The sequence below is a fragment of the Neoarius graeffei genome, chromosome 19, assembly GCF_027579695.1.
Source record: "Neoarius graeffei isolate fNeoGra1 chromosome 19, fNeoGra1.pri, whole genome shotgun sequence".
NCBI classification, from domain to species: Eukaryota; Metazoa; Chordata; class Actinopteri; order Siluriformes; family Ariidae; genus Neoarius; species Neoarius graeffei.
The window spans coordinates 1,079,183-1,100,644 of record NC_083587.1 but is presented as its reverse complement, the minus strand read 5'-3'; the positions used below and the strand labels follow the sequence as shown (position 1 = coordinate 1,100,644).

Sequence of the window (21,462 nt, the reverse complement as noted above, 5' to 3'; positions counted from 1 at the left end):
TTAAGAGGGGAACCAGCAGTCCTAGCGGGAATGACAATGTCAAATTCGCTAGTGACATGGCAGGCTTGGGGAATCGTTTGTCCTGACCGCATTTGTTCCGGGTCAGCTTGGAACGGGTGCTTAGCAGCGTCGGCTTGGGTCCAGATGACCCGGTTGACTAGGTCCAGTTGGGCTCCCAGTCTGACCAAGATGTCTGCCCCAATGACCAGTGGGTCAGGAAGTCCGGGGACGACACTCAAGAAATGAAGGAATTCTCTCTGACCGATGGCGAGCGACACAGCGCAGACGCCTGTGGCTTTGATGGGGCTCTGGGGTTGTTCGGCTGACAGTAGCCGGTGGCTCTTCTGCACAAAGACAGGGGAAGGAGTGCTCTGACGCACTATGTCGAACCACGTTTGGCTGATGGCTGACTTCTCTGACCAAAGCGCTAACCTGACGCCAGGTGCCGTGACGCCGTTGACAGCAATGTTGCCAGATATCCAGGGGTAGTACCTGGTTGGGGCAGATTCGCCAAGAAAGCAAAGGAAAGACGGGTGGCCATCAAGCGCGTTGCGGTTGAGAAGAGTGTCGGTTGAGTTTGGTGCGTCTTGACTCGGCTCAGGGGGGAGCGGAGTGGTCTCGAGGTTCTCGGGGACCTGCCCTGACTCAGCTATCGGTGGAGTAGCCTCCACGCTAACTTCATCGCAACAGGCTCGATCGTGACGATGAGGATCTGGGGTCTGTGGGGACGCGACCTGGGCCCACAGTTGCCCACGACGACAGTCAATGAGGGGCGCTAGCCTATCTAGTAGGTCTTGGCCAATGAGGAACGGTTCTACCCCAACAGAGCAGATGTAAGTGGGGTGAGTGATGGACATGCCCTGGAAGGTGAGTTCTAACCATGCAATGGTTGTTACTGGGGCTTGATTCTGGGTGAAGCTAACCAAGTTGACGTCACAACGTTCGGTTCTGATGGGTCTACCTTGCGCGCGCCGCGCATCAGAAACCTCTGCAAAGACTTTGGAACACATCAGGGTGATTTCTGACCCGGTATCCAAGAGAGCTTGGAGGGAAACGTTGCCTTCTACCACCACTGGGGTATAGATACGCTTGGCGTTGCCTTTCCTAACCAAATCTCCAAGAAACTGCGTCAGGGGTGCATCCTGCGGGTCAGGCTTCACTAACGGAGGGGGTGGTTTCAACTCATCGCTGCCTATTGGGCAGGGGTCCTTTCCCCACCCCACGAGGTAGACACGCGGTGGTGGTGGGGATGGGTCCCGGCCTAGTCATGCTGACGGTTCGTCCCTGTCCTTGCTCGGCTTACCCTTCCTGTTCTTATTGCTCAGCAGTTGTTTAACCCGTGCTAATTCGGTCCTCAATTCTGCCATCCCAAGCGGCTCTTGGTTGGCTTGTTTAATCCGTGCTAATTCAGCCCTCAGTTCTGCCATCCCAAGTGGCTCTTGGTTGGCTTGTTTAGCGGTAGCTAGCTTAGGGCTCCGCTCCCTTCGAGAGGAGTTGCGATGGGGCCTTGACTGTCCGCTATTCTGAGATTTAGGGCCGTGACTGCCAGGTTTGCGGTTACCTTGCCCTTTGGCGTTGGGGCCCTGTTCCCCCTTGGCTCCAGCTTGTCGAACTTTCCAGTTACCTTTGGGTTGACTCGACGTCTGGTGGCCGGGGTTTGGGTTCGCCCAAGGGGGCCCGCGGTTTGGGGCTTCACCCCCTTCTAGGCCTAAGGACTGACCTTCCTGCTCATATAGGCTGAGGACTCTGGGATCGTCCTCGTGGCGGTCTGTGGGTCGGACGAACGTCTCCCACGTTAGTTGTGCGGTGCGACGCATTTCTCTCATAGTATGGGGGCGCTGGCGACACGCGAGTGTTACTTGGTTACGGATGCACGGGTGAAGGTTATGGAGGAAGAGGGACTTGAAGTTGCGATCTTCCTCTAGCCCGGGCTCGCTTCTGCCCTGAAAGTACGCTGCACGGAGCCGACGGTAGTACTCGCGAGGGTGTTCGCTTCGTTTCTGTCTGATCAGAATGGCACCCATCGTCGCAGCAGTCTCGTCCTCGTACAACGAGTATTCCTCTTTCAAGTACTTGCGTATCTTCTTGTAGTTGTCGAGGACTGACTGCGGTAAGGTCTCAACGAATGCTCGTACGCCACTACCTAAAGTTTTCCAGACTAGTCTGGCCTTATCATGCGACGTAGCCTCTGGCAGGTCCAGGAGGCTACGCTCGATTTCCCGGAAATAATCATTAACGCTTCGGTGTCTATGATTTTCCGGCTCAAAACGCTCTATGTCTTTCGCAAGGACGTCGATTTGGCGGATCCTAGTTTTGCGTTCTGCGACGAGGCGTTTTGATTTTGACCCGTAGGGGTCCTCGCTGTCTTCGCTATTTGAGCTGCTCTCATATCGCCTATGTCTGCGTTTCGGCTTGTAGGCGGCCTCTCCGTCAGAGGAGTCCGAGGGTACGTAGCGCGGCGTTTTCTGCGGGCTAGAGGCTGCAGCGATATTGAAGCGCGAGGGGGTGTAGTGGGGAGTAAAGTAAAAACTCCCAGCGCCACGAGGTGGCGATCGTGCGACTTTCACGCGAGTTGAGCTTGAGTGCGGTGTCTGATCTACCGTTCTAAGCTCAGGTTCTTCCTCCTCCAGAGCGGAACTCTGTTCTTGGGAGGGTTTGGCCGATCCCTCATCTGAGCGACGTGCTTGCGTCACTTCTTCTCTGAGGTATTCTATTTCGCGCTTTAGTTCATCTTGTGTGGCTCTCAGGCCCACGAGGCTACTCTCCGCGCTTTCTGCTCTCCTTTGAGCTTCGGCCAGTTGTCGTTTTAGTGTTCTTTTCTCTTGTTCGAGGGTCATACACACATGTTCCATTTCCTTATAGTAGATCATGAACAATTTGGGTAGCCCTCCTGGGAGAGTCATAGTACGCTCCTTAAGTTCCCTAACGGCTATGTGTATTTCATCAAAGCGAGCCTTTTGGTCCAGATCACAGAAGTAATTTCTCCTATCCTCCGGGACTTGGCCTAAATCGCCTACAACGTCGAAGAGAGAGAGGAGGGGCCCTTCTGACTCCCTTGATGGGGAACGCGACATTTTGTTCGAAATGTATTAATTAACTTAAAGGAAATTAATACTAGGGGTTGATTAGGTTAGAATTTAATTTAATCCAAGTTGCTAAATAATTGATGTGGTTTCTTAGCTACTTTGTTTTCACTAATGTTTCACTTGTATTAATTAGCTCAATTAATAATTAGTTAACAATAATGATTATTATTATTAATAATATTAATTAAGTACTTGGATTAGATATTACTCTAATGTACTAATCAATTAAACCAGTTTATCAGCTAACTGTGGTTGGCAGCTGAATTTCAGTTCTGTGATTAACACACTGTTAATGATTCACCATTAAAGTCATCTGTGTTATACCTTGGCAGTTGATTTTGGGTATACAGCAGTTTACAAGTTATTGTTGAGAAATTCACAAGGTCATTAAACTATTCCTCACACGGGGCACCACTTTAATGTAGGTTGAATTGGGATTAATTAAATTATAAATTATGTAATAATTGATAATTAAATTAATCAATTTATAAATAAAGATCAGTCTCATAAAATCTTAAATTATTAATCTTAATACTCACCGTGAATGGTTACACTCAAGATTAATGGTAGCTCTGTATTAGATGGGAAACCCAGTTGTATACAAAAGCTAAATTCTGAAGGAAAAAGGAGTTCTAAATAGTTGACCTTGTGAATAAACAACAGGAACAAGTAAAATGCAATTCAATTTTATTAGCTTTTATTTGTCTACTACTCACTAATAATAATAAACTCAAAATACATTCAATGTCAGCAAAGGTAATAACAAGACAAAACAATGGAACAATTACACCTGGACTATAAATTTGAGGGAAAGAGAGAGAGAAAGAGATAGAAGGAAAAAGAAAAAAAATCCCTTGTGTGTGCGCGTGTGTGAGGCTAGGGCAAGCCGATGCGTGTGTGTGTGTGTGTGTGACCTAGCTTGTCGTTAGCTAAAACAAAGGAATGTTAGCTAAAACAAAGGAATGTTAGCTAAATAGAACAAAGGATTAGCTCTGTGGCTAATGTGTGCTTTGTGTAGGTATCTGTGGGCAGATGCTAATGACTAGCCACTCTGGCAATGCTTAAACAAAATGGCGGTCAGTGCCTAGGTGTCGTATCACAGGTAACTCAATGAGGAAGGTATCAAAATGGCGTCGGAAAAATGGCGCCTGCAGGCCTAGTCGAGAACACAAGCCTACCAGCTAGCGTATCACCCTGAGGTAGCTAGCAATAAGTTGCTAAGGAGAATCTGACCACGCTACAGCTGGATCCAAACACTGCACTTAACAACAATTTCCAACAGACTATCTAGGCAAAGAACTCAACGCGAGAGAGAGAGAGAGAGAGAGAGAGAGAGAAAGAGTGTGAGAGAGTGTGTATATGTGTTGGATGGAGAGAACTAGGCCTTGTAGCGGTCTAGCCTCGGAGCTTAAAATAACAAACTTGTCGCTGCGCTGCTAATCAGATAGGGAAGCTAGCAATGGAGTTAAGGAAAGATATCATGCAAGATACCCTGTCTAACAAGTTCAAAGAAAAAAAACAGAACCAAAACAAACAATAAAAACAAACAAACAAACAATAAAAACAAACAAACACCTTCCGTGTCTGAGCGGGTATGCTAAATAGCTCAAAGCTTAAACATGACCCTAACAACCATCTGAATAAGCTACAAATTAAAAATTTGCCCAAGTGCCTACTCAATGCGATGGAAGTTCTTTCTCCGATGTCCGCGCTGAGGGTCGCAGTCCGAGGAGAGGAGGTTAGCGGCGCGTTGCGTCCAACCGCGGCTAACGAAGCAGGGAGATGAAGGCCTAGCTGGCCCACGGTGCTTCAGGAGAAACCTCCGGTGATGCGTCGACGAGAAAAAGGCTGAGAGGAGCGAAGCTGTCCGCAAATGCCTCTTAGCGTGGAAAACTACTTAACTGTAGTTAAACTTTGCAAAGGTTTAGAATCGAAACCACTATATCGCTGAAACTTAGCGGGTCGTTCAAAAGTTCGGCCGAAACTAATTTGAACAGGCTGTTCTCAGACAATAGCGGTTAGTCTCAACACTGTAGGCGAGCGTGCCTACAGTCCGTCCGACCACTCCAGTAGTCAGAACATGAGAGAGCGAATCGAGGCGCTCTCGATACAGTTAAAGCAGTTCCACTTTACATCACATCCGGGTGGAGCGCGCAAGGAATTGTGGGATCGTTATAGGGGGCGCTGGCGAGTTACCAACACATCCACGCTGTCGGAAAAGTTTTGAGCGAAAATTAAAACTAACTTCGAGTGAAAAAGGTGAAATAATCTGTGATGAAGTTGGCAGAGACTCTGAGGTAAAGTGAGAGGAGGCGGGAGGGGTCAAGCATCACTGCCGCCTTACAGACTCACTTTCCCGGGTTAAACTCCCACCACTCCCCCTCTCTCTAGCTTTTGTTTTGTTTTCACTGAGTAACCATTTTGATTTGTAAACTAGAGCCATGATTTAAACTGCTGTTTCTTCGGACGTAACTAAAATAAACTGAAATAAAAACTGCCCCTTCTTTTGTCCTCAGAAGGTTTAGCCTCCGATGCTAACCTTTTCACCACAGCTTTCATAGCGTGCGCATGCGCATCCAGGAAGCAACACATGGCGCGAGGCCCCGTTGCCACAGCAACCTTCATCACCCCGCGAAAACATACCCAACTGTCGCACGTGCAGTGACGCTATCACCACTCACAGGTTTATTATGGGGAAAGAAATGAGCTGGGTTGTTTTTTTCTTCTTCCCCATGTTTATTTACTTTAAAAACACACACTAAACTGATGATCAGGTGCATCTTTACGCTCGATCACGGAGGCTGCCATCTTTCAACTCTTTGTTTGAAGCGAGCTTACGTACAGCTATCTAACAAGCGTGTTCATTGGTTGTTACAGAGTGATGGGCCAATCACGTACCTCGTTTCATCTCAATGACGGAATTACTGAAAGTGGGAACGAATAGGATACGAATGCGGATTTCTGAGCAAAAAAAAAAAAAAAAAAATCGGAAATTTTTTTTTTTTCAAATTTTGAGGTGAAAAAAAGCAGAATTCCGCGAATTCGCGGAAAAATCACATCCCTGTGCTTAGTGGGACTTCTGACATTCCTTGCCTTGAACAATCCTCTTCAAATCTGGCTTGTATTCCGTCGTTGCCACTCGAAGCAGTTCTTTCACATGGGTGTCAGTCAGAACAGAACGATGCTTTGACTTCACGTGTTTCATGGTAGAGAATACAGACTCGCAGACGTATGTTGACCCAAACATTGACAGTATCTTAAGCGCAGCCCGTTTCACATTCGGGTATTTTTCCAATGGCACACTTTTCCAAAACTCAATGGTGCCTTCCCTCAAAACAGGTTTCAGTTGGTCTTCCTCACGAAGATCGATCATCTCCAACTCAGCCGCAGCCTCATCTGTGACTAGCGGGGCTTTCAAACAGTCCATCTCCGCATTGAATGGGTCGACAAGGAACGTAATTTGTGGCCTTTTCAGTTGTATATCACGGAACCGGGTTACAAAGCTTTCATGCAGGTTTTCAATTAGCGTTGCATATCTGGCTCCTTGCTTATTCAGGGAGGCGGTGGTGACTTGCCCACTGGCTTTTAGCAGAGTGGGAAAATGCGTTAAATCTCCCTTTTGAATGTGCGCCTTGAACAGCTTCAGTTTGTTGACAAATGCAAACACACTTTGCACCAGGTCAGGCAGCACTTTTAATTTACCCTGCAGGGTAAGGTTCAGTCTGTCCAAGTGGCACAACATGTCGACCAAAAAGGCCAGATCCATAATCCACTTGAGGTCCGAGAGCTCCGGATAGTCCTTGTCCTTCTCTTCCATGAACAGTTTCACAGCATCCAAAAGTTCAAAGAAGCAAGAGAGTACCTTGCCTTTTGACAGCCACGTCACAGTGCAGTGGCAGATCACTTGGAAGCCCTTGGTCAAGCTCAGCGATGAGATTCTTGAATTGCCTGTGGTTAAGAGCATGTGTGCGGATGTAGTTGACGATTTCCATCACAGGTTTCATGATGTTGTCTAAATTCAATGATTTAGAAACGAGTTGCTCCCTGTGGATGATGCAGTGGAAATTCCAAAACTCGGGAAATGTTTCGTCAGCTTTGCACAGCCCGACAAGCCCGTTCACGGATCCGATCATGGCTGGTGCTCCATCCGTGGCTATCGCAGTTAGTTTACGTATGGGCAAATTTGCTTTTTCAAATGCAGCCATCATTGTTTCTTTCACATCTATACCACGGGTTCTGTCTTTCAATGGCACAATATCAAGGAGTTCTTCTTTGATCACGCTATCGTTTGACACAGAGCGTGCGAATATTGCTAACTGAGGCTTGTCTATGTCACAACTCTCATCCAAAGCGACACTAAAATACGCACAGGCTTGAAGGTCGGAGTGCAACTGTGATTCAATAGCTGTGTTAATGTCCGATATCCTGTGTTCAACAGTGTGCCGGGACAGTTGGATGTCTGATACCATGCGTTTTAGTTTGTCATTTTCAGGAGACAAGATTTCAACAGCGTCACTGAGGCATTTCTTAACAAACTCCCCTTCGTTGTATGGCTTTTTAGCCCGTGCAATGTTCCAAGCCAGATACGATGCAAGCGTTACTGTCTGAGTGCTTCGTAAATTTTTGGAAAATCTGTACCTGTTTTTCTGCCTGACTCTTTAAAGGCAAGGCAAGGCAAGTTTATTTATATAGCACATTTCATACACAGTGGCAGTTCAATGTGCTTTACAGAAGTAAAAGCAAAAACAGTAAGCAATAGAAAATAAAATTACATAAAATAAATGGGGAAGAAAAATAATAAGAATTAAACAATAGTAGAAATAAAATAATAAAATGAAGTAAAAGTTCAATTAAAAAAACAGCAGAATAAAATAGAATAAAGTTAAGTAAAATTTAAAACATGCAGAGACTGTAAAAGTAAAGAGTTTAAAACATGTAGAGATGACAATATTAATAATTTAGCAGAAAGCATCTGAAAACAGCTTGGTCTTTAACCTAGATTTGAAGCTGCCAACAGCAGGAGCATTTTTGATGTCCTCTGGGAGTTGGTTCCATAGCTGTACTGCATAGTAGCTAAAAGCTGCTTCACCACACTTTGTTTTAACAACAGGTTTTAACAGTAAATTTTTCTGCTGCGATCTGGTAGATCTGATTGAGTTAGGCCGCTGCAACATATCAGAGAGGTAATTGGGCCCTGTACCATTTAGAGATTTGTACACCAGCAGCAATGCTTTAAAGTCAATTCTGTAGCTTACTGGAAGCCAGTGAAGGGACCTTAGAATTGGAGTAATGTGCTCTGTTCTTTTTGCTCGTGTGAGAACCCTAGCCGCTGCATTTTGAACCAGCTGAAGTCGTTTGATGGTCTTTTTTGGCAGGCCTGTGAAAAGGCCATTGCAGTAATCAACCCTACTAGAGATGAAGGCATGTATAAGTTTTTCCAGATCATTTTTTGACATAAGTCCTCTTAGTTTGGAAATGTTTTTTAGGTGATAAAATGCTGTTTTAGTGATTGCTTTCATGTGACTGTCAAAAAGTTTAGCTCGCTGTCAATGAAAACAAGATTTTTAACCATTTCTTTTGTTTTAATCCCCTTTGTGTCAAGAATAGTGGTAATCCTGAGTCTTTCATCTTTTTTCCAAATAGAATTACTTCTGTTTTATCTGTGTTCAGCTGAAGAAAATTTTGTGACATCCAGTTGTTGATTTGATCAATACACTGGTAGAGACATTCAAGGGGGGCATAATCATTAGGTGATAGAGCAAAATAAATTTGGGTGTCATCTGCATAGCAGTGATACAAAATTGAATTGTTCTTGATAATTTGCCCAAGTGGGAGCATATAAAGGTTGAATAGTAATGGTCCAAGAATCGACCCCTGGGGGACACCACAGGTCAAGGACATTGATGTTGAGGAACAATTTCCCATGGTAACAAAGAAGCTTCTACCTTTTAAGTATGATTTTAACCAATTGATAACTTTACCAGTCAACCCAACCCAGTGTTCAAGTCGATATAGCAGTATGTTGTGATCAACAGTATCAAAAGCTGCACTGAGGTCCAGTAATACCAGGACCGATGTTTTGCCTGCATCAGTATTAAGACGTATGTCATTTATAACTTTAATCAACGCTGTTTCAGTGCTATGATTGGCACAAAATCCTGACTGAAAGTTATCAAAACAGCTGTTTGATATCAAGAAGGCAGTTAATTGATTGAAGACAATTTTTTCAAGGATTTTCCCGATGAATGGTAGATTTGATATTGGCCTGTAGTTTTTTAATACTGAAGCATCCAGATTATTCTTTTTAAGTAGGGGCTTTACAACGGCTTTTTTCAGGGACACAGGAACAATGCCAGTCTCTAGGGATGTATTTATGATTTGAAGCACATCTGTAATTATAAGATGAAGAACAGACTTAAAAAAGTTGGTGGGCAGAATGTCCAATTCAGATGTTGAGGAACTGAGATTTTGTACAGTTTTTTTTCAAGAGTCTCATAATCAATTAAACAAAATTCTGACATTGTGTTGAAGTTATCTGTCTGTGTCACTGGTGATTGCAGTTTTTCAATTATTTGCAACTGAGATATATTATGAGCAATATTCTGCCGTATTTTATCAATTTTACCTTTGAAGAAGGATGCAAACTCATTGCATTTATTAACTGAGAGAAGTTCAGGTGCTAATTGTGGTGGGGGATTAGTTAGCTTCTCTACTGTTGAAAATAGCACACGGGCATTGTTCATATTCCTGTTGATGATGTTGGAGAAGAAAGACTGTCTTGCTTTACGAATTTCATAATTATATTTATAAAGCATCTCTTTATGGATTTGATAATGGATGTGAAGTTTAGATTTGCGCCATTTTCTTTCAGTCTTTCTACATTCTCTCTTTAGCAGTTTAACAGCTGGATATTGCTTCCATGGTGCTTTCTGCTTATCATTGACTCTCTTAATTTTGAATGGAGCAATATCATTCATAATTTGGGTCATATTTAAATTAAAAATTTCCAGTAAATCATCTACAGAGTCTGACATTTTGGTTGAGATCCGAGAGAGAGCTTGCTCAAAGAGAACGCGTGTTGTCGTTTATGACTCTCCTACCCATAGTCGTTGAGCTGTTCTGAATGTGAGGAGACATAGAAACATCAGAGAAAACACAAAAATTATCAGATAAGGCCAGGTCAACAACAGTAGTAGAAACAGTAAGACCCTTTGTGATGACGAGGTCAAGGGTATGACCACGAGAGTGGGTCGGCCCCTGTACATGTTGTACTAGGTTGAAGTTGTCAATAAGTGCAAGTAGTTCTTTGGCATAAGTGTTTTCAGGATTATCTACATGCAAGTTAAAATCCCCAGATATAATAAGACAGAACAAACTCTAAGCAAATGACTGACAACAGTTCACCAATCTCTTCCAGAAAAACTTTGGCTGAATGTCTCGGAGGCCTGTAAATAGTTAATAATAATATGTTAGGAGAGCATGTAACAAGTGCACATAAGTGTTCAAAGGATGTAAAATCACCAAGTGAGGATTGTTTACATTGAAAAGAGACTTTGAATATATTTGCGATCCCTCCACCTTTCCCCTGTCGGGTAACATTCATAAAATTAAAATTTGGGGGAGTTGCTTCAATAAGGGTGGTAGCACTATTTGCTTGATCCAGCCAAGTTTCAGTTAGAAGCAAAAAAATCAAGATTGTGTTTGCAGATAAGATCATTAATTAAAAATGACTTGTTTGAAAGTGATCTAACGTTCAGAAGAGCTAGCTTTACAGAAAGTCTAGAAGTAATATCCGCTTGGGCATTCTGATGTTGTTTTGAAACAGGAAGGAGACTAGACTGGTTTACCCCCTGGGTTAAATATGCTCTATGTTTTCTATTTCTTATCAACACAGGAATAGAGAATGGCATAGGCATACTGGGTCCCAGCTTGTTTTCAAAACTACACCCAATGCAGGGACCCACAGCACATCATACAAGACTTTCTGTATGTTCCATTTGGTTTGACGGTGAAAGAATTGGAGATGTCATGTATCTTTTAGATGGTGAAAAAGATTGGTAGCCAGCTGAAAGTCCTGGGCGAACACAGTTCAGTCTGTTGGTTAATTTTTGATGAACTGGGTACACTGCTTGTTGCGACAGATTTGGGCTGGAAAAAGAGAGTGTAGCCATTGGCAGCAGTCTCTGCATACTATTAGGGAAATCCATGCAGGGGGAAGACGGAGATGGTACAATAAAATCAGAAGAGCGAGACTTTGGTGAGGTCTTTGTAAGTGTCTCCATGACTGTCTCTGTGGTGACTGTCTCCCCGATAGTCTCTGTGATACTTGCATGGGGTCGAGATGTGGATGATGCAGCCTTGACATGATTATCTTTAGTCAGGTCCTCAATCTGGATGGAATCGCATGATAAAATCGCATGCTCACATTCTCCGTGTGATTGTTGATGTCCTTGGCAGTCTGCCCCAGATGGTTCTTGGCAGTTTGCCCCAGATGGCTGTGTGTCCTTGGTGAAGACTTGCATAGATGATTGTTTTGGCTTTGCAGAGGTATTGTTGATATTAACTAGGTCAGTCTGCGACATCTTAACTGTTTTCCTCAATGTTGGCTGAGAGAAAATTGCAAGTCTATAATGATCTGCTAAGACTTTGGTCCCAATCCAGCTGAGTTCAGTGCTATTTGGCTTGAAGAATTCTCTGTGATTCCAGAAAAGGTTAAAATTGTCTATGAAGTTCATACCAGATGAAAAACAAGTTTTTCCAAGCCAGGTGTTAAGACTGAAGAGTCGAGTAAATGCAAAGCTTCCCCTTGCAGGGAGTGGGCCACTGATGATAGATTGTATTCCAGTCTTATAGAGATCAGAAAAAAGTTTTCTGAAATCATCTTGGACAAACAGCTGTTCTCTGAAAACATCATTTGCTCCCACATGCACAACAATACGTTTGATAGTTTTATACTCGGACATGAGCTTCAAAATGCTGTCTTTGGTGTCAGAGATGGATGCATTTGGAAGGCAGCAAATAATCATCCCACGTCCTTTCAAATGTCTTACAGTGGAATCACCAAGAACAAGGGTTGTGGGATCAGGTGGTGTTACGAGCTGCTTTTTGCCTCTTCCCACAGCTCTTCGGTTGTGGTGCGATCTTTTTCTATGATGTGTTTGTCCGCCTGAAAATTCCGCTTCCACATGTCCCTGAGGCATTCAAATTTGTTCTGAAGCCTTATGGGCTGTGGATTTTCCATAGGACTGTAAATCCTATTGTAATTTGTAGACCTAGCTCTATTTCTAATAGCATGGCTGTGGAGCATGGGTTGAATCCAAAGTATCAGAACGAGCTGGTGTTGAGGTAATTACTCTTCTGTTTTTATTTTTGGGCCTGCCACCCATCATGTGCCAGTTTTCTGTACTCACATTTTGCCCTGTTAAATCGATGAATTCATCCACTCTATCTGCAATGCCATCGGCCTGTCGGGGTGCATTCTCTGCATTCTCAGCCACTGTTTCTGTACTCCTTTCCTGAGATATCGCTCTTAATTCGTCCGTCTTTGGCAGAGCATCAATCTTTGATTCCAGGATAGAAATCCTCTGTTCTAGTTCTGTGCATTTTCTGCAGGATCTCCTGGATTTTTTGCCCCCTGGCATTTTGTTTTAAAAGCTAACTTATCTTATAAAGATGAAAAATAAAATGAAAAAAATAGTGGAAATTAAATGAGAAAGTAAAGTAAAATAAAGATCAAGCAGGAGCAAAGCAGGAGCAAAGCAAAGAAGCGTCCTACTCGCTTGAGCTACCAACTTGTTCTTGCGAAGTTCAATCCCTTTTGGAAATTCCTTGTCGATGTTAGCATGAAGTGAGCTGAAGTGACGCTGAAGATTGGAAGCTTTGAAATGAGCTAATGACAACTGACATATAAAGGCAGAATGGCTTGCCATTACGTTCAACAAAAAAGTATAAACTCTCCCACTCTGTTAAAAATGTCCTATGTTCGTCTTCATATTTTCGTTTTGCTGTGCATTTTTTCATTGCCATTTTGAGAGGCTACTTGACACAAGATACACCTTGCCCAAAAACTTAGCGATTATCTCATGCCGTTGCAGTCCGTGGGGTGTGGGAAGCGTGGGGGGAGGGCGGTGGATCAGAGGGCTGCGCACGTTTTCGCGGAAGCTGCGTGGATGTGCGCGGCTTTCTGATTTGCTGTTTTCTTCTCGTGCTTCCTGTGTTTCATGGACTGTGGCGGCATTTGCTTGTTTAGTAATTTTAATACAGAATTAAAACTTAAAAATTTTAAAAACACTCCTCTTAAAAATTAAACTCTTAAAAAACAAATTTCACACACTGTGTCTCTGCTCGCAGCGCGCAGATGGGGGAGGGGCTGCTCGCTCTCTCTCTCACACACACACGAGGGAGGGGCTGCTCCCTCTCTCACACACATGAGGGAGGGGCTGCTCCCTCTCAGAGAGACACATTCACACAGTTCACTGCATCACTCTCACAATTTCCCACAGGGGAATTGTCTCTAGTTTAACCAACAACCAAAAAAAAAATTAACCGGTTGACATTGATTCGGCAAACACAAACTTCGATATGAACATAAGAGCCGCATGACACTGGGCAAAGAGCCGCAGGTTGGCCACCCAAGCACTACAGTGTCTTCTTTTTGTTTATTGTTGAAAACTATCCAAGGGCTGGATTAGATTGAATAGGCCAATAGGTTATGTTTACGTTCAAATGTTCACGTTTATAATATTACTGTTCTTGTCATGCACATAGTTTTCATGGATATAGGTTTTCATTATCAACATGTTTGAAAACCTGTGGATGTATAGTTTAGTTTTATTGAGCAATGGTTAAACTACAGTAAATGCATTATAAAGTTTTGCCAGCCATGTTTATTTTATTTTTATTTATTTTTGCCCCCCCCACAAAAAAAAACCTCAGGGTAGTGCATAAAGCTACTGCCATCTTGACCATTTGAGTCTCAGTTCATGTACTTATCAATTTGGTGCAAATCCTTCCACCCGTTTAAAAGTTATCGCGCAAGCAAAAAATCGGCCATATTGACAGTCGGCCATCTCGATAGCATTGGCCTCCAAAATTTAATCAGTTAAATGTACCTATTATAGAGTGTTAACACACAAGATTTCGTGCAAATCCGTCAACCCGTTCCAAAGTTATTGCGCAAACAAAAAGTCAGCCATCTTGAAAGTCGGCCATCTTGAAAGAGTTGGTCTCCAAAATTTTGTCAGTTCATGTATCTATTACAGAGTATTAGCACACAAGATTTGGTGCAAATCCATCCATCCATTCCAAAGTTATTGCGCAAACACGAAATACACCGGCGGCCATGTTTGTTTTGTTGTTTACGGCTAAACCGTAACTTTTAGAGAATGTTATACAGCAGAAATGGATTCAGCACCCAAAAATCATATAGAAACAACACTTGAATTACTTTTCCTCAAAAATGCCTACACCTTCTTATTTAAAGCCCTTTTTCAATTTGGGGACCTGGCTATTATAGTCCGCTTTGGCTTTTTTAATCCCTTTCTTCAGATCAACTCGAGTCGTGCTGTAAAGGACTCTGTCGCCTGACCTGAAGGCAGTGTTGCGGGCCTTGAGGAGTGAGCGAACCTGGCTGGTCATCCAGGGTTTCTGATTTGGAAAAACCCAGATGGTTTTGTCCACAGATACAGTTCCCATACAGAACTTGATGTAGTCCAAAACTGTCTCTGTGAATGTTTCCAGGTCCTGATGTTCAAATAGGTCCCAGTCACTGTGTTGAAAGCAGTCCTGGAGTTCGCTGAGTGCATTCTTAGGCCAAGTTGTTACAGTCTTTGTGGTGGGCCTGAATCTGCATCTGGGGGGGGGGGTATGCAGGGATGAGCAGCAAGGAAAGATGATCTGACTGTCCAAGGTGGGGGAGGGGCATGACTCTGTAACTGTGTTTGATGTTGGAGTACACATGATCGAGAGTCCTTTCCCCTCTTATTGGACACTTCACATGCTGGTGAAACTTCGGGAGTACAGTCTTAAGATTGGTCTTATTAAAGTCTCCAGCTATAATATGGCATTCTACATCTCCAAAACCAAGATGATGATCATTGATTTCAGGAGACAATGTGAAGGCCCTGTTCCCCTATACATTAGGAGTGATGCAGTTCAGTGTATGTCCTCATATAAATTTCTGGGCACATACATCACAAGACCTCACATGGTCTACAAATATGACTGCCCTGGTGAAGAAAGCACAGCAGCGTCTGTATTTCCTTCGGACATTGAAAATACTGGACATATCACATCAGCTGCTTCTTTCATTCTATCGCTGCTCTATTGAAAACATTCTCACCTATGGGATGCTGGTGTGGTTTGTGAGCTGCACAGCAGCTGACAATAAGGCCCTGCAGAGAGTAATCACAGCAGCACAGAAAATCATTGGAATTCCGTTACAAACACTACAGGACATGGTGCTTCCGCCGCGCAACCAACATCATTAGAGACTTATCACACCCTGGTTACTATCTTTCCATTCTGTTGCCCTCCTCTGGGAGGTGCTTCACGTCCTTAAAAACTCACACCTCCAAACTTAAGAACAGTTTTTATCCAAGTGCTCTTATGCCCCTTTTCCACCAAAGCAGTTCCAGGGCTGGTTCGGGGCCAGTGCTTAGTTTGGAACTGGGTTTTCTGTTTCCACTGACAAAGAACTGGTTCTGGGGCCAGAAAAAACGGTTCCAGGCTAGCACCAACTCTCTGCTGGGCCAGAGGAAACAACCGCTTACGTCAGTGGGGGGGCGGAGTTGTTAAGACCAACAACAATAAGACCGCGAAAGATCGCCATTTTTAAGCGACGAGAAGCAGCAGCTGTACAAACGCGAAGTCATCCATTATTATTATTGCTGTTGCTTCTTCCGTGTTGTTTTTGCTTCGATATTCGCGCCAAGGTTTATGCAAACGTAGCGACGTAACTGACGTATACAGCGACGTAACTGACGTGGCTTCCCTTAGCACCACGAGCTATGGAAAAGCAAACTGGTTCTCAGCTGGCTCGCAAGTTGAACAAGTTGTGAACCAGCACCAGCACTGGCCCCGAACCAGCCCTGGAACTGATTTGGTGGAAAAGGGGTATGAGAGAACTAAACTCTAAGAACTGATCTTTTGGGGTGTGCAATATGTCTTTGGATGTGCAATCTGATCAGTCCTGTGAAATATGCACTTTATTTACTGTTCTTGTGATTGTCCCCCATTTATGGCTTTTACCTCACCTTTTATTGTCTTATGGTGTTTTATTACTACTACAACTACTACTACTAATAATAATAATAATAATAATAATAATAATAATCTTTGTGTTTTTATGTCTGTTTTTTATGACCCGTTTATGTCTTTTTATATGATCCACTAGAGAAATAGAATTTCATTGTACATTGTGCAATGGCAATAAAAAGGATATTAAATAAACTTGCTTTAGGGTCTTGCTCATAAAGTTGGGCCTTGGTCTGTTAGCACCTCATTGGGTATACCAACTCTAGAGAAGAGCTGGAGCATGGCAGTGGCTAAATGTCTGGCTGTGATTTCTCTAAAAGGAAAGGCTTCAGGGTATCTTGTAGCATAGTTGCAAATGACCAAGACAAACCTATTTCTTGATCTACTCCTCTCCAAAGGTCCAACTATGTCCACCCTAATTCTCTCAAATGGAGTGTATACGGGGTGTATAGGGGAATCAAACAGGCATGATTAAAACATTTACCACCTGACAGCTGACACTGAGGACTGGACTTACAGAAACTCTTCACATCTTCATACAGCCCTGGCCAATAAAACCGCTTACTGATTCTTTGCAAATACTTCATGTAAGTCAAGTGACCTGCCCATGGTACAGTGTGACCAAGCTCAAGCACTTCCTTCCTGCACTTCTGTGGGACCATAAGCTGCAAACCTCTTCACTCTGTCTGTACAGAAGGCTATTCTGCAGCAAGTACACCTCCTTTCCCAGTACAGGAGCAAAGACTGTACCCTCACACGTCTTCTTAAAACATGGGTCTAATGTGATGTCTGAACACTGTTCCTCAGCAAGGTCACTCAAAACATCGAATCAGCTTCAGTTAAAGGTCCAACATCAGACTCTGGCTGAATGTCTGTCTGTTTTACAATCTCCCCAGTAGTCCTTCTGTGCCTCTCACACCTCTCATCCCTTGTCTGAGAGGGCTTGGCTGGAACATCTTCCCCACAATAAGGCACATAGCACACCAGGTATATACTGTACAAATCTAACCAATCCTCACTGAACTGATGTTCAAATTATATTTTGTTTGCATGTGTGAATTAATGTAAATGAAATGGATTGTGTAAAATGTCATACCAACTGCATACCCCAGCATCAAATCAACTCGCATTGTGGTAAATTTTGTCGTATCAAAAATCATTGGCCTGTTGGTGTGGTAACAAGTTTTATATTAACTTCAGCATTAATTATAGTTAACAGTATCTGTTCAAATCCTCTAGTGTCATGCTTCTCTGTTTATCCTCAATGTTTAGAAAAGAAAGCTGTTGTAAGGTGTGAATGAATAAGTTCTTTTGTGTGTGTGGGGGGGGGGTGAAGCTACCATGTTGCCGTGGATGCAGCAGAGTCAAGGAAAACTTGGTACAGTTTTTCTCAGCTGCATTTGGGAAAACGGACTATTATGTAATGTTGATGGAAACTATGATGAATAATATCTTGTGTAATAGAGGAAGCTGACCATGCTTAGAAGTAGTTATGGGAGGACCTATGTTAATGACTACCTGGGCTTGTGATTTTATGTGATTCTTCATGAATAATTACTTTAAAATTATACAATAAATAAATATTTGCTTGAGCATTATTTCAGATGTTACTAGTATTTCTATTACTAACAGGTGAATTTCCACCACACTGGCTAAAAGAATCGATGTAGGAACTTGTGATTTAAACCCCTACTCCACATATCTTTGGCAAGAAGAAATTGATATTAACTGGAGCTACCTTCACCTAGTTGTTACTTACAAATATACAGTCTTTATAATAAATTTGTGAGAAACTCACAACCCAGGAGTCTCCACTTTTCCTGGCTTCCTCTCGGTTTACCAGCTCTCCCTGGTAGGGTCCAAAGTGTGCACCTACTGGAATCGTCTCCCCCTTATTAAACACTCCCAGGCCTGCGTCAGGAATACTGGACTTCTTGATTTCTAGCCCAGGAGGAAGAGTTTGTCTGGCTCGGTCAGAGACTCCCATGGGAACAGGAGTATCTGAGATGAAGAGGGGCGGTCCATGAACCTCACATTTGTTGAAGAAGAAGGATTTGCAAACTTCACAGTCTGGGCATAGAGAAAACACAATAGGAAGAAATGAGGCCCAAATGTATGTACAGTGTGTGTGTGTATCTAAGACCATATACAGTACATTAGTATGGTACAAAGATTGTCTGAAGAAAGCTTGCCAGTAAGGTTCATTGAGCATCTGGTTGAGACTAGAGGTGTCCATCAGGATTGAGATCTCACAGGACATGAGGTACAGGAATATAAATGTTTTACTTCCTTGTGGGAGTAAACAAGTGGTCAGATATCAGTCTTGCAGGGCAAAATAAAACAATGTTCATTAACATGAGTGTGGCACTGTGTGATATATTTACGGCATCCTTAGGACCTGCCTGGTCAGGGTCATGGTTGTTTTAAATTTGGCTACTTGTTTCCTTATCTTCTGGGAAACAGAATTTCCCAAATTTGTCAGGAAATTACATGCAGGTACAAACAAAAATAACTATGCACAGAATTAAAAAATAAGTAAAATGTCTCATGCACATCTTTATTTGAGCTTGCTGACAATTCTGCCATTTCTAGATCTAGGCATTTTTTCCAATCCAATACATTTGGATTCATATTTAATTACAAAAAAAAAAATATCTAGTGGCAATTTAAGCATAACCAATTTGTTTAAGAAGAAACCAGTGGACCCAGAGGAAACCCATGCAGACAGGGGGAAAACTTGCAAAACTTCACACAGACAGCAACCCGAGCTCAGAATTGAATCCAGAACCTGTGATGCCCCTAAATCCGTATACAGATATTTGGACACCTGTCCATCACATCCCTATGTGCTTATTGAACATCCCATTCCAGAGGAATACTAAAGGGGCGTTCTCTCTTTCCTGTATTAATCACAGCCAATTGGTGTCTTCTGCGAGCTCATGCATGTGGAGAAGAGAGCACGTAGCACTTTCCTCTGGGTGTGTTTTGCTACCCCTTGATGAAGCATGAGCTGCATTTGTAAAAGAGGAAGTTGATGGCTTCACATGTCTGGGAGGAAGCATGTGTTAGCCTTCACTCACATGGTTAGGAGAGACCTGGCTGGTGGGTGGGTACTAGCAGGTGACAACATTGGGGAGAAAATGGGTGGGGAAAAAAACCTATAATCTTCTAATGTGGTGAAGACATTAGGACAGGTTTATTTAACATTTACTGAAGGAGACCCAGATATCAGTCAGTAAGTTTCCCATGATAGGGGAGTCTTCAGGACAGAGGAGTTTGTGCTTTCTGGTTTCCTCAGTCACACAAGAACTTGCATTTTTTTTTGTCTCAGAACAAAAACACAGGAGTGGCTGGAGAGAATGACAGACATTCTGTAATATTAAATGTAAACAGAAACAAATAAAACATGCAACGTGTCATTCATTAATAAATTAAAAATTTTAATTGTTGGCAAATCACTGTGGTATGAGGGGAATAATACACTTTGGGCTGTTCTGTTATATGAAAATAAAAATCACCCGCCATAGATTTTTATATAACAGCATGACCCATGGTGTGATATTCCACACTTTTTTGGTTCAGGTTAATATCTCTTCATAATGACAAATGTATTTTAAGGAAATTAAAATAAATATTATATATATTAGGGCTGTTGAAGCTAACGCGTTATTAGTGCGTTAATGCAATTTCATTTGATCGCGATTAAAAAAAAATGACGGCGTTATCGCAGAGTATTTAAACAACAGTGAATTGGGCTCATCTTGGTAAGGAACAATGCAGATTTTCGCGGATGACTAGCATGCAAAATAAAGCTAGTTATAACATTAACTTTGTGGTAAAACGTAGCTCTACAACTTGTCAAATAAACCAGCAACATGGTCAGTTAAATTGTAGTCTGCATATGCGATGCGGTGCGAGTTCCGTTTACTTTCACTTTACCGGGTGAAATGTGTTGATATCTGATGGGCTACGATCGGGAATGCGCACATTCCCTTATCTCCACCTGTAGATTGTAGGTAGCCTAGCGATTTCCAAATAGCCTACTGCTTCACTTGAATGAACTTGCAGGAGTCAAACTACTTCCTCTTTACTCTTCGAAATGTACCTTGCAGCTATTACAGTTGAGAAAAAAATATATATAGTCTTATTTCTCCAAATCGTATTTTGCACATAGCCTATGCCCAACAGATGTCTGATAGGCTACATTGGAAAGAATATGCTGCATGCCTAGATCTAATATCAAAACCCAAATGCCAAATATTTGTGAATTAGGCCTATATATTGTCTGTCATAGAGAAGATGAGCCTTATAATTGACATGGCGCATCAGAGCATATATTCAAATGTTTGCTCTGATATAGAAATGTATTTGAGTACAATTTAAACAGATGTTTAAAGATTTTTTTTTGCGATTAATCGCGATTAACTACATAATTTTATGAGTTTAATCGCGATTAAAAATTTTAATCGTTTGACAGCCCTAATATAAAATTACTTAGTTTCTCTCACTCCTTCCTACCATATTACACTCTCTATAGACAAAGTTCACACCATCAATAAAAATATCAAATTCAATTTAATTTTGTCATAGTTTGTTGATTAAATAATCAGAGACTGAGGCTACATCCCAAATGTACTGTATTGGACTTTAAGTGCACTAGTTAGTGTGTAGGGTAGAATAAACAGTGAGTGTTACTGAGCACCAGAGAGGGCTGATGTCTTACAGAGGTGGTCTTTATTGTCATGATCTTCCATGTTAATGGAAAGACATTCAGGTGGGTTGTCAAGGTCGTCTCCATGGTTGGAGATATTCAGCTCCAGCGTCTCCTCTTTCTTCACACGGACTTCTGACGTCCCTCCATCTTTGGATGTGTCTGTGTTCATGTCTTCACACACCTAAAGCGCAAACAACAAATTTGTTAGGGCAGGACGGTATCCATCCCACTCGGGAAGGTGCTGCTCTCATTTCTCACAGCATAGCTCATAGTCTCAGAACAGGCCTAGTTAATCTGTGACAATCCAGAGCCAAGGACAGGGAGCAGACAAACAGACTAAACGGACTGTCTGCTAGCTGCACAGAGCCATCACTCAGGTTCCACTATGTTGAGAATGTGTCTGTTCCC

At 42.7% G+C, this 21,462-nt stretch overlaps 2 protein-coding genes across 4 annotated transcripts in view; both read right to left on the bottom strand.

Annotated features, from left to right (window-relative positions):
• LOC132867784 (histone H3-like) overlaps positions 1-21,462 on the bottom strand; it is a 1,068,851-nt gene that overhangs the window by 637,488 nt on the left and 409,901 nt on the right. The gene's annotated exons all lie outside the window — the stretch shown is intronic.
• LOC132867677 (zinc finger protein 271-like) overlaps positions 1-21,462 on the bottom strand; it is a 114,135-nt gene that overhangs the window by 44,741 nt on the left and 47,932 nt on the right. For all 3 annotated transcript variants that reach the window (XM_060900673.1, XM_060900672.1, XM_060900674.1), the window contains exons 2-3: positions 21,064-21,235; positions 18,139-18,410 (exon numbers count right to left, since the gene is read on the bottom strand). In XM_060900673.1, coding sequence (XP_060756656.1) covers positions 18,139-18,410; positions 21,064-21,223 — 432 coding nt within the window. In that variant the 5' untranslated portion in view covers positions 21,224-21,235. The remainder of the gene's footprint in view (positions 1-18,138; positions 18,411-21,063; positions 21,236-21,462) is intronic.